This window comes from Prinia subflava, chromosome 1 (assembly GCF_021018805.1).
Source record: "Prinia subflava isolate CZ2003 ecotype Zambia chromosome 1, Cam_Psub_1.2, whole genome shotgun sequence".
Lineage (NCBI taxonomy): Eukaryota > Metazoa > Chordata > Aves > Passeriformes > Cisticolidae > Prinia > Prinia subflava.
In genome coordinates this window covers 90305728-90318099 of record NC_086247.1, presented here as the reverse complement: position 1 = coordinate 90318099, position 12372 = coordinate 90305728, and the positions used below count along the sequence as shown (strand labels likewise).

General features: G+C 43.6%; 1 protein-coding gene across 2 annotated transcripts in view; it reads right to left on the bottom strand.

The window, feature by feature from the left end:
• Positions 1 to 1022, bottom strand: part of DTNBP1 (dystrobrevin binding protein 1) — a 64121-nt gene extending 63099 nt beyond the window's left edge. The window contains exons 1-2 of one of the 2 annotated variants that reach the window (XM_063403029.1): positions 888 to 982; positions 253 to 463 (exon numbers count right to left, since the gene is read on the bottom strand). Coding sequence is in view for 1 of the 2 variants with exons in the window: in XM_063403019.1 (XP_063259089.1) it covers positions 888 to 943 (56 nt within the window). In the remaining variant the exon portion in view is untranslated. Of the gene's footprint in view, positions 1 to 252; positions 464 to 887 lie in introns of both variants that reach the window. The other variant, XM_063403019.1, reaches the window with a different exon arrangement.
• Between the last annotated feature and the right edge of the window lie 11350 nt (positions 1023 to 12372).

Below are 12372 nucleotides of genomic sequence, written 5' to 3'. Positions count from 1 at the left end.
TATTTTAATTTTCTCGGGAACAGAAATTCCTCACTATATATATATATTTACATAGGGGTATTATAAGGCAGCCTTAACATTGTCAAAGACCGCACAGTTTTTAAAAGTAATTGATTACCACACGATACTCCCCTGTGACAGCTCATCATGAGCCAACACCCCTGCAGCACAGGCATGACCTTGTCCTCCGGCCACTCGCTGCCTTCCAGCGACACCTGCTTGTACTAAAAACAGCATGGACACGGGGCCTACCCAAATAAACCTTGTGAGGCAGAGGAGGAAGAATATCCTTCTACGTTTTAGTGCAAGCACGGGGCCGTTCCATCCGCCTATCCGGCGCTTCTTTTCCCAAGTGACAGTAACTCATCTTCCAAGGAAAAGCAAGTTTCTCCACGCACCAAGCGGCGCCCAGAAATGCTCTTTAAGGGATTACGCTGATCCATGAAACCTTGAAGGTCGGTAACTTCTTAAAAAATTCAAGCGCGTTAATTGACCCCGTTCACATCTTCTCTCACAACAGCGGTCTGTCCGTCCCTCTCTCTCTCTCTCCCCTTCCCCTGACCGCAGCTGCTTCCCGGGCTCCGCGGCTCCTCCTCCTGCTCCCCGGAGCTCGCCCGCCCGCCCAGCCCAGGCGGGAACACGGCGGGACTCGGGGCCCTGGAGCCGCCTTCCAGCCCGTCCCCGCACTCAGGAGGGCACCCCGGGTGACAGACCGGCCCCGGCAGCGGCTCCCGTCTGCGCAATCTCCTCCTCTTCCTTCCTCCCTGTGCCAGTCCACGCCTCCCCCGGCCCCCGGTCACCTGCTTTCCCCCCCTCTGCCCCGCCGCGCCGCGGAGCCCCGCTCCCGCTGCCCTCGCCAGCCCCGCGGTGCCGTAGGCGATACCCACCCGGCAGTCAGATCCTGCTGGACGCTCAGCAGCCGCTCCCGCAGGGTCTCCAGCATCTTCCCGGCTTTTCCCGGCTGCGAAGGCCAGCGCCGGAGGGAGGAGCGCAGGCGGGGCTCGGCTGAGCTCCCGCCCCCGGTGCCGCCTCCCCTCAGCCCGCCCCGTCCCTTCCGCCCCTCCCGGCTCCCGGCTGGCCCAGTCGGGAGCGGCGGGGTGGTGCTGGGGGAGCCCAGACCCTCGGTCTGTGTCCCCCTTGTGCGAGGGTAGAACTGCGCTTAAAGCCCGGCGGTATCGGGGATGGATCCTGAGCAGTGTGTGGATCCCTGAAGTGCCGGCTTTTTAGAGGTTACTTTAAAGACCACAGGAAAACCCCTTGGCAGGTTGGGACCCTCACCAGAGTGATTTTGACTGCAGCGATGGTAGCGTAGGAGTGACCTCCTTAGGCGATACAAAGTTGATCAAGGGACTGGAGCATCTCTTTTACGAGGAAAGGCTCAGGGAGCTGGGCCTGTTCAGCCTTGAGAAGAGGCAGCTGAAGGGGGGACCATATAAATGTCTGTAAGTGTCTGAAGGGAGGGTGCCAAGGGGATGTAACTAGGCTCTTCTTGGTGGTGCCCAGCAATAGGACAAGAGACCACAGGTGTAAACTGATGCCCAGGAAGTTCCACCTGAATATGAGGAAGAACCTGACTGTGAGTGACCAAACTCCGGAACTGGTTGCCCAGAGAGGTTGTGGTTTCCCTACTTGGAGATACTCAAGATCCATCTGGATGCAATCCTGTGCCACGTGCTCTGGGATGACCCTGCTTGAGCAGGGAGGTCAGACCAGGTGACCCACTGTGGTCTATTCCAACCTGACCCATCCTGTGAACTCGGAGAATCAGGAACCATGATAAAATCCTAAAAAGTATGGAAAGTAAAACCACTGGGTGTCCCTGGGGCTGCCAGGTTCGTGGAGTAAGGGACAGAAGATAACCTTTCAAAGTCCTTGCAAAGCAGGTAGTTGAATTGTTTGTCTATGTGTCCCACTATTATTTTCTTTGGAGAGAGCTGGACTTTTATAGATACAAGCAATTCATACAAATAATGAAGTAAAGGAAAAAAGGCTGTTTTTAAAAATAATAAATAATGCAGTGAAAAGTTTAAACTAAATTTTCAGGCACTGTCTGCTCAAATAATAACTGTTAGGAGTAATTCAGCAGATCTTTAGACAGTTTAAGTGGAATCAAGACCTTTTCAGAACAATTGCCCAGTCTTTCTGATGGCTATATTTACAGTTCCAGTAACAGAAAGACAGTCTCACACCCTGTGTGTTTTCAGTTAATGTTTGAGTGCCATGGACCTAGGATTTAGATGGATCTGGGAAATCTTAGGCTTCCATTTAACTGAAATTTCAACTTTTAGAAAAAGCTGAGATTTCAAAGTCAAAACATTTTATTTTCTAACCAATTCAATTTTGGTTTAAAGTTCCAAAAATATGAAGAGAAGAGCACTGAAGTAATTTGTTACAAGGAGAATGTATGCAGAGGGTGACGACTGGATGTGTCATTTGATACTGCAGAAGCATATTCAGGAGTGGGTGGTGGTACTTTGAATCAACTGGCAAATTGACACCATAATCCGAACACAGTTTCTGTGCTTTTAGAAGAATATATGACCTATAGATTGTTTCTGATTTGGCTTACAGAAAAAAAAAAGTATTGCATTGTGGCATAAATACAAATTAAAAGCTACATGCCTGCTAAAAGAAGAATGATTGGATTGATATTCCAAACATTGAAATTGATGTGGCCCTTTCTTGAGGTCAGAAAGACAACTTTCATGGCAAACTGAATACAGAGTTCTGTAGAAAGTGTATGACATTCAGAAGGTATTTTTCTCATGCTTGACCTAACAATATCTGAAAATAAAGACTTCCCTCTTGCCTGGATAGTTAATTTTTCAGACAAGGTGGGGAAGGCCTTGAATCAAGCGTTTTCTGATGTATTCACAGACACGCATTACAAATGCTGACAAAAGCTGTGCACTCTGGCCCTATGTAATATATGATGTTACAGGAATTAAAGTGTTCAGAAGATAAGGGAGGGGTTTTAACCTTTAATTTTCAGCTTTCCTTTGAGAAATCATATGAATTTCTTCAGTGTTACATATTTTCAATTTTCTTGTGAATAATTTTTGTCAGTGATGGCCCTGCTAATTCACAGTGAATAAGCACTTTTAGACTCCATTGCTTCCTTTACAGTTAGAAAAACCATTCATAAACTGCTGTACAGTTTTGTTTCCTATGTCTGTGTAGAATTTGGGAGAAGAAATATGTTGAGATAGTATTAACAGTCACTAATTCTAGAAGAACAAGACCAGAAGAAACTCCTAAAAGCACATGCCCTGCTCAAGGGATGTGATGAATTATTAATTCACTGTGTAAACTTTTGTTTTACTGGTGTTGTAGTTTAAATTTTGGGGGGGATCCCAGGGAGGGTCCCCTGGGAGTCCCCCGGGTCCTAGCGTCGTGGGTGTTTCCGTGCTGGCAGGCAAAGAGACTCAGACGGCTGCTGAGGTGCTGATGAGATGAGGGTTTATTCAAAGTCTCACCCCAGGCAGGGAGCGTGGTCCTGTGGGAGAGGGGGAAGGGAAGGGGGGAGAGGGAAGGGGAGCGTCTCGAGACCTCCAGGGGGAAGAAGGGCAAAGAGAGTGAGCCCCCTGCGTTAGCATTCTTAATACAGAGGTTCAAAGGGGCGCGGTAACATTCTCCAGCCAATGAGGTTACAGATACAGGATACTGCAGGGAGGGTACAGACTTGGGATAAACCATACATTTTCCAGGGGTGAACCAGAGTATACCATTTCCACAAAATGCAATTCCACAATTCACCCGTTTTTTTCTTCAAAATGTGAGAAGAGAAATATGACATATGACAATTAACAATTTAAAAATGAAACAGTAATTACACAGTTTTGCAGCATGAAACCAAATACAATTGCAGTAAGGACTATGTTATACTGTGAACAGTTTATCTGACTTTGTAATTGCAGTAAAGGGGTTATGTGGGTTTATATTGCAAGATTTGAAACAAATTAACAAATTTGTTTGAGCCTTTCCAGCGTGACTGGCCTTATAGTGTCTAGCCTTTTCCAACTGGCTTTTCAGACCACCACAGCCCCCAGCTTAGGCTGAGGCGCTGACCTCTGCTCCCACTCTAGGGACAGGAAAACACGTGGAGTTCCCCAGGCTCCACACACGGCCTCAGATTCTCACCCACGGATCTGAGCCAAATCACTCCTTTCACTTTCCAACTGGTTCAACCAAAGGACCTACACTCTGCATGCAATTGTTTACATTCGTCTATATGTACCCATTGGGGATTTTTTTCATCCATACTTGCACCAGAAGTGTCAGAGACTTAACAAAAGACTCCCAGTTTTAGGTCATCATAAGAAAAACGAAAGGAAAAAAATACAAAAACCGTCAAATACTTTCTCAGACACCAATTTAGGTTATCAGTCACTCTCAGAACTAACTGAGGACAGCATAAACCCAAAAGTGTTACCGATTCAATAGTCTACCACTGAATTGCACCTTACAAGAAGACAATTCAAAAACTGCTTCCCATAGATCTACCCTTGTGACCTGAAAAGGCCTCTGCTTTCTAAAACAGAAAACAGGGGAATCTGCAACATGAACACACACAAAACTGGAAAGGCATAATTGTAAAACTACTTCATGGGGAAAGTAGAATTAACAATTATACAAGGCTGTAAAACTGGTATTACAAATTCACTTTAGCTTTGGGGTTTGGTTTCTTAGCTTTTACCTTGTGGCACTTGGAAAGCGGAAGGTGGGACTGAGGGCACGTGGCCATGGTGGCCATGCAGTCACAGCACACATGGCACTAGCCATGCCGTGCCGGGTTTAGCAGGAAGGGGTTAACTCTCGGGGGTTTGTTAAGGGAAATAGGGTTAGGGAGAAGGAGCAGCGAGGGGAGGAGGGGGTAAGGGTAAGGAAGGAGGTTACAAATTTACAAAACCAAGTTTTGGAAGGTGCGGGGCTTGGGCACAGCTGAAGACTGCTTTTTCCTTCTCTGATGGCTGTCTCGCTGAGTTCTTTTCGCTGCTGTCTAGGGGTGTTGGCTGCTCGGGCTCGATCGATGGTGTGCGGGGCCTTTCTCGCCGCTGCTGCCGGGCGGGGGAAGGGGCGCCTGTTCTCCGCGCGCCTTCTCCAGGTGCTGGGGCCCGCGCGCGCTGCGGTGGGACTGGGGCCATGCGTCGGCTCACGCCGGGACTGCCCCGTGCTGCGGCAGGGTCCCGCCGGGCCAGGGCCGCTCCACCGCCGGGGCCGCACCGGGCCGGGCCCGCACCGCAGGCACGCGCTGCAGCAGCGGTCCCGCCACGCCGCGGCTCACACCGGAGCCTCACCGCGCCGGAGCCACTCTGCCCGCGCCACGCCACCCGGGGGGGGCTGCGCAGCCCGCGCAGCGCCAAGGCGGGCCGGGGCCCCAAGGGGCTGGCACCCAGGCCCGCGCCAGGCTGGTCGGCATTGGTGGGACGGCGGCGTGGTGGCTCACGAGGTCTCTGCGCGGTGCGGGAGGGGACGCCCCGGGCCGCAGCGGTCCGGGACAGCCGCTCCACCGGAGACGGCACTGAAGCGGTGTTGGTCCATCTTTGTCTCAGGGTCATTGGTGCTGTTGCCGCACGTTGGGCACCACAATAAATGTCACGGTGCTGTGTTTCGAGACCTCAGCATCTCCATGCACGGTCATCCCGGGACACCGCGACATGGGACGAGGATCAGTTCACGCACCATGCGACGATACTGATTCCTGTGGGTTCTTGTTTTGAGAGATCTTTGGCAGCGGTCTTAAAGTGACGAAGCAGAGGCAGGGTGGGAGGCAGTTGCGAGAGCAGACGCAGGCGCGAGAGATCGCGCTTGCCGCACAATAAACGCTGTTACCTCACTGCCTCCCACCCTGCCTCTGCTTCTGATTCTTCAGTTTGTCGAGAAAGTGCAGAGTTATAGCATTTCCATCACTAAAGCTGAATTATATGGCTTCATTTTGAGCACAAATTACACATCTATACTAATTTATTAATATATATATGTACAATAGCAATCAATTTAACAAACAGCTCTGAGACATGAACAGATCCCTCAGATATTAATTCAGCACAGTACCACCTAAAATTCTGCCAGGGGCTTTGGGTCAAGTTTTCTAGAGATAAAATTAATGCTAAATAACTTTTTAGTATCAATGACCTGTTCTGCTCATTTAGTAATTAAGTAGTTCAGGGCTGGATATTTGATATAAATTCTGACCTGAATTTGAGTGAGGACTTCCTAGTTTATTCTTCTGCTTCTCTGATACAAGCATATGTAATATCTTCTGCAAATTCACTGTAACTGACTATACTGGTCTGGACAAAAAATGCATGGGCATTCTGTGCTTTGCACATCTGTAGAGAACAGTGATATAAGTCAGTAGCAATAAATCTTTAGGGCAAAAAGCACAGAAATGTATTTGACTGTATAACCCTTGTGTCAAATGAAGATTTCTTTTCTGTTATAGATCAGCCTCCCTTAGAGGCAAAAATTAGGCTACATTTCTGTAATAGATTATGCAGCACAAAGTCATCCCTAGTCATGCCTTTCCATAATTCCACCTTTTCCTAGGCTTTAGTGACCCCCATTTAGACTGACTTTAGATTAAGACTGCTCTGAAAGAGCGATACTGCAGACACTGGGCCTGTTGAGCTTTTCAGTGAAAGATGATTTTAAATAGTTTCCCTTTATGCTGATATGATGTGAAATGTAGTTTGTTTAGGTATCTATCTGGTTTATGTCTTGATCTCTTCTTTTGAGTGCAGTTAACTTGATAACCTCCAATATTACATTCTCAAACTGACTTAGAAATAGTGAACAAAACTCTTAGCCCTTTCAGAATCTCTCAGGTTTGTGGATGTAATTTTTGTCCTCTTCTTCAGTATTGCTGATAGTATGGTTTAAAGATCTTTATATTTTGGGTGCAAATTTAAGACTTTTTGGGTTTAATAATCTGTAGAATGTGATTAAAACTTGACTAGTGGATATTATAGATCTTCAATTCTATACATACTTTGTTTAGCTAGCTGGATCTGTACTGATATAAAGTTTAACTGAAATACCTGATACAAACTTTAATTATAAAAATCTGCTATTACCATCGTCATTGATAAAGACTTTAATGAAAGTGTGTCGAAGATCTGACTCAGCATTTCTTTCAGGAATCCACTGCATGCTGAAAAGAAATATTGGCACCTAATAAAAAGTTTTATATGCCCAAAGCTTCAGCAGGGTTACATTATATCACTGGAAACTAAATTTAAGCATTACATCCTAAGAACTATCTGTCATAGTCTCACTTATCCTGAGGCCTCATTACCGTTTCTAGCAGCTTCTAAAAGCTTCCTTTTCCAAATTAACCTTTATAGCTTTCTAAGAAGAGTTAATTTCTGCTCTTACCTGCACTAACTCTTGGGGGTTTAGCTATGCTATAGTCTCTGCAGCTGACACAAAGTTTTTATGTTATATGAATAGAGATTTTTAAAAAATTTTAAATCTCAATAAAGGAAGTTGTGGGGGAGGGAGGTTTTTTTGTTTGTGTGGTTGGGATTTTAATTTTTTTTTTTGCTCTGTAACTAGCAGAAGAAAAAATGGACAGTAATCATTACCAATCCTAAAGAGAATTGGAAGAATAATTTCTGCATACAAAGTAAAAATATTCCTAATTCAGTTCACACAAGAACAGATATGGTTTTTAATCTCCAGGTTAATAGGTTGAAATATGTTAACTTTTTAATTGCCTACCTTTTTGACACCATGAAAGTGAATTATAATTCTCAAATAATAATCAAATCATATCTTGCTTCAGTTTCGCTGTTTCTATGAAATAGACTGGGGAGGGGAGGCACATTGTATCCATAGATAAAAGTAATGGTGAAATTCCTTGGTCCTCATCTCCCACTCTCCTTACATTGTATCTAGCAAATGAAGACATGATGAATTCCTGCCTTTCTGAACTGTATGGAAAAACTGGGGGTGGAGGGAATCAGTGGCTAAGCAGAGTTATGAAGCTAAACCGGAATTAGGATCCCCCTTCTGCAGGACCTTAATTGCTGTTGGAGGGAGGACAAGAGCACATACATTGCACATCTGTACTTGCACAGTTCCAAGGGCAGCCTACAGTTATAGGCTGCCACTGGATGAGGTGGCAAAACATGTCCTGATGTGATGGGAATGACCATCTCAACATGGATGCCGTAACTCTCCTAATTCACTGGGATGACTTTGTATTTTCTTAATCTCCAGTCACAGCTGTGTGCAGTCATGGAGATGTTGATAAAGATTTTGCTGTCACCACTGAAGTTGGCAGGCCCTGAAAACTATTTAGAAAACAGGATGTGGGCTCCTGTTATCTTTCTCCTCATCTTCTTTCCTGCCTTCACTTTATTCCTAGTCTTTAATACTTTTACTGATTGCATGTGATTGTGAGCTCTAGGTGTTTCTCCACAAGTGAGCTTGCAAGTGGAAGCTGGGCCTGAAACTGTAATTTCTACTGTTACTGAAATTTTCTGTCATTTTTGAATGCTTTTGCTATGAAAGTATTGGAATAGGTCAGCAGTGGCCCCAGATTACTTCAGTTCCTTTTGTCTCATCCTAAATTAGTTGACCTGACTTTGAAATTGTGTAAAAGACCACAAAGCAGGATTTTCTGTTATCAAAAGAACTAATAGGAAGACTACCTCAGAAACGAGGACTTCATTTAAAACTTTATAATTTGGATTCTCTCAGTATCTTTAAACTTCTGTACAACTAAATTCCTCCAATTTTATAATACATCAGCTTCCAAAAAGACAGTGAGGATCATAGCTCCAGCTGGTGAATGTAGTTCAGAGTGTGCTTATTTTCAGAAAAGGAAAAACCACTCAGCAAACCAGCCAGTTCCACTAGAGGGCACGGCTGTGTATAGAAAAGCAAAACAGAGATGTGATCGTATTTATTTCTCTGCAAGGGCATTTATCTCAGATGAACAAAATTTTACTGATGATGTATTAAGTACAGTTCATGGCTTATTTCATCTCAGAAGGACGCTTTAAAAACCACCACTGGTCTGAGTGGCACAAAGCTCAAGTGTGCAGTGGCCAGCTGGTATTTGACCTAGTAGTCACAGGGTTGTTTACATAAGCTCCTTTCTCGTGGTTAAGCTAGGTGGGGAGATCTGTGTTACACTGTATCACTTTGCATTTTAAGGACTGTGTAGACAGTCCTCCTGAACCAAAGCAGAGGCCAGAGTCTCGTGTCCCTGCCTCCTAGCGGAATACTGGTTTATGCCATTTCTGATGACTCTCACACTGGCACTTCAGTGGAAATGATCTGAGGGGCTGCACTTGGGGCTGGCTTAAGAAAACATACTTGTGTAGACTGCATAGCTTGTGTAACTAACCTTGACCCTTATGTCAAGGAAATTAAAAAGATGTATCAAGCTGAATGAATGCCCTGCAATGGTGTTTGGAATAGTATTAAGTAGTTACATTGCATCTGCTGTTTTTATTGCACTTGTGAGTAATTTTGCTAGAGTAGGCATTGTCTCCTATGATTAGATGTTCCCCATGGCTATAAAGCATAATTGGTTGGTTTGAGGAAAAAGTCGTGTGTTTTCTGTGTCACTGCAGTGCCAGAAAATGCTGGTGTGGCTATAGGAGCATGCTTACAGGGACACTGGGGTGTGAAAGAACCTTGGCAGGTGGGTGTGAAAAAACCTGTGTGTTTTGGAGGTGTTCTGGGAGGGAGCCCTCTTCCATTGTGGTGTTCCCAGTCTGCACTGAGAAGCTCTACTGGAGTCTCTGTGCTGGTGTAAGGGAGGCACAGAAATGCTGATGGCAGAGAAGGGGCTGCAAACGTGTAGGAAACTGCTGGGAGTGGGTGGGATGTGTCATGAAGCACAAGGGGTTTTTGGTCAAATAACATATACATTTCCCCAGTGCTTACTGCTCTAAGTTCTTCTTTGTCACTTCCAATTTTCTATTAACATGACCAATTTCTGTTCCCCTGGATGTCAGAAGCATGGTTTGAGGGAAGTGGAATGATACCCAGACTGAGATTCTTGAAGGACAAGGGTATTATGTGTCAGTTTTATTGATCAGAGGCAATTAGCTCAGCCAAACCCAATTAGGACACAGTTTTAGTTTTAGGCACATAGACATTAATCACTCATTATCCAAGTGAACTCTAAAGGGAATTACAACAGACTAACAGAATAAAATGGCTGTCCCTTTGCTGTTAATGGAGGAGTTTTCTAGATTTGTATTTGGTAATATACTGCTTATTTCACTGACTTACTCTTATATTAAATCTGCTCTTGTTTTTTGCACTTTTTTCCATCAACAAGATATTAATCATCTGTCATTCTGGCCTTTCTGGTGACAAATATCATCCCATGAGTGATTTTAATGGATTTTTCCCCCTTTATTTTTTTCCCCTGTTAACTCCTCCCCTTGGTTGCTGCTCTTGCTTAAGGCAATTTTTGTTGAAGCCTTCTGGCTGACTGCCTAGCATTTGGCTAATAACTCTGTGCAATTGTCAACTTCATACTGTTTCAGCATTTGAAATCAAATTTTCTTTCCTCATTTTGTATGGGTCTGCTGTTTACTAGTTCATTATGCATAGAATCTAATCCACTTATGCTGTAAGTAGCCTGGAGACAGAGACGGGGGGTTTTTATCATCATGTTGTATTTTATTTATTGAGCATAATTCAGTTTGAATTAAATGAAATAGTCAGGATGCTTCTTGTACCTCTGCAGAACTTTCTTATCACAGTACATTTTGTCAGTTTGATTTATTTTATCTGTCTATTTACAGTTGTTGTGACAACCCAGAGTCGCTTTACTAGCTACAGTAAAAGTATCTCATCCTCCTGGAAAATACTTCGTATTTCAAATTACATGGCTTCAAGCTGGACCTGAAAATTGTACAGGCAAGTTTTGATTTAAAATATTGTATACTAGCTTTCTCTCAGTTTTCTTTTCCTTTTTTTTTTTTTTTAGGTATGCTTTTCACTTGGAAAGTAGCAATCATTGCTGAATATCAAGGTCCATTAGACACAGACAAATATTGTTCATATAAAAAACACTGAGACAAAGATGCCAAATGCTCATATTTAGGTGCCTGATTTATGACATGTGCTTTTGAGATCATTAAAAGTGGGATGTACCCATTCTGCAACATCTGAAAATAAAAACATTTCAGTGCCAAATTTAAACCACTTGGTTTTTTCATTCTGATCTGTATAACCCAGCACAGAAAATGGAAAAACTGGATTGGACCTGACTGTTGATGCTACACTACTGTGAAATATAGTATTGGCTTTCTTCATTGTATGGACTTTGCAGGAATAAGAGAGTGTGTGGTTAAAGTTGTTCAGACCAAGGCTCTGACATGGAATGTATGGGAGGCTTAGAGAGCCTTCAGCAAAATATGTGTAGTAAAGTGAGAAAGAGGAAATACATTGCCTTGAGAGATGCATCTGAAACCTTGCCTTTTCCCAGTAGCAGAGTAAGGGAACTAGGTAACATGTGAGAATATTTTATTCTCAGAAGTATAAATGTTATTCATAACCAGAAAGATTTCCTAGTATATATAGTTTTCTAAAATAGTCAGAGGCCTTCAGATGTATCATATGTTGATACATCTTTCTATTGGGAAATGACAATAAAAACAAACGTAGAGTATTTCCAGCATGGCCTTGCAACAAGGAATTTTACTTCTTTCAGAAATTATTTAAGTTCTTTCAGTACGGTGTATCAAACATTGTTTCAGTAATTCATGCATTCTACTTCCAACGTTTTAATGTTAATTTTGCTATATTATTGTTTACATAGCAATAATATTCATGTCTTGTAGCCAAACATCCAGTTGTTTCCATAGAGCAATTCTGTGCCACTCAGCATGGTTTCACTGTATACATTGTATTCATTGTGTACTCAAGCAGAATGACAGGGAGACACAAGAACTCTGAAATGCTCTCAGGTTTTAAACTAAAAACTGGTTTCACTACAAAGATATGTATTCAAGATCTAGCTTTAAGTCTAACTTAGAGCCTTTTGCTCTTCCATCTCTGAATCTCTGTATGCTGCATAAAATATCAAGTTTTTATTTATTCTTTTCCTAGCTATATCCTGCATCCCATAGCTTCCACTAGGAAATTAGTTTTACTGAATAAGCAGTAAACAGATCTAAATGCTGCTGATCATATTGGCACATATTAAAGACTGTGCTCACGTCTGCCTTGATGTTGCAAAATCACCTATGTGTTTAAACAGTATGTTGAACAGGAAGAAAATATATTTTGTGAAGATACTGAATGTGATGGGTCCTGAGCCAACAATGTGCCCTTTTGGCAAAGGAGGGTAATGGAACCTTTTACTGCACTAGGAGGACGCACTGGGAGTAGTCACAG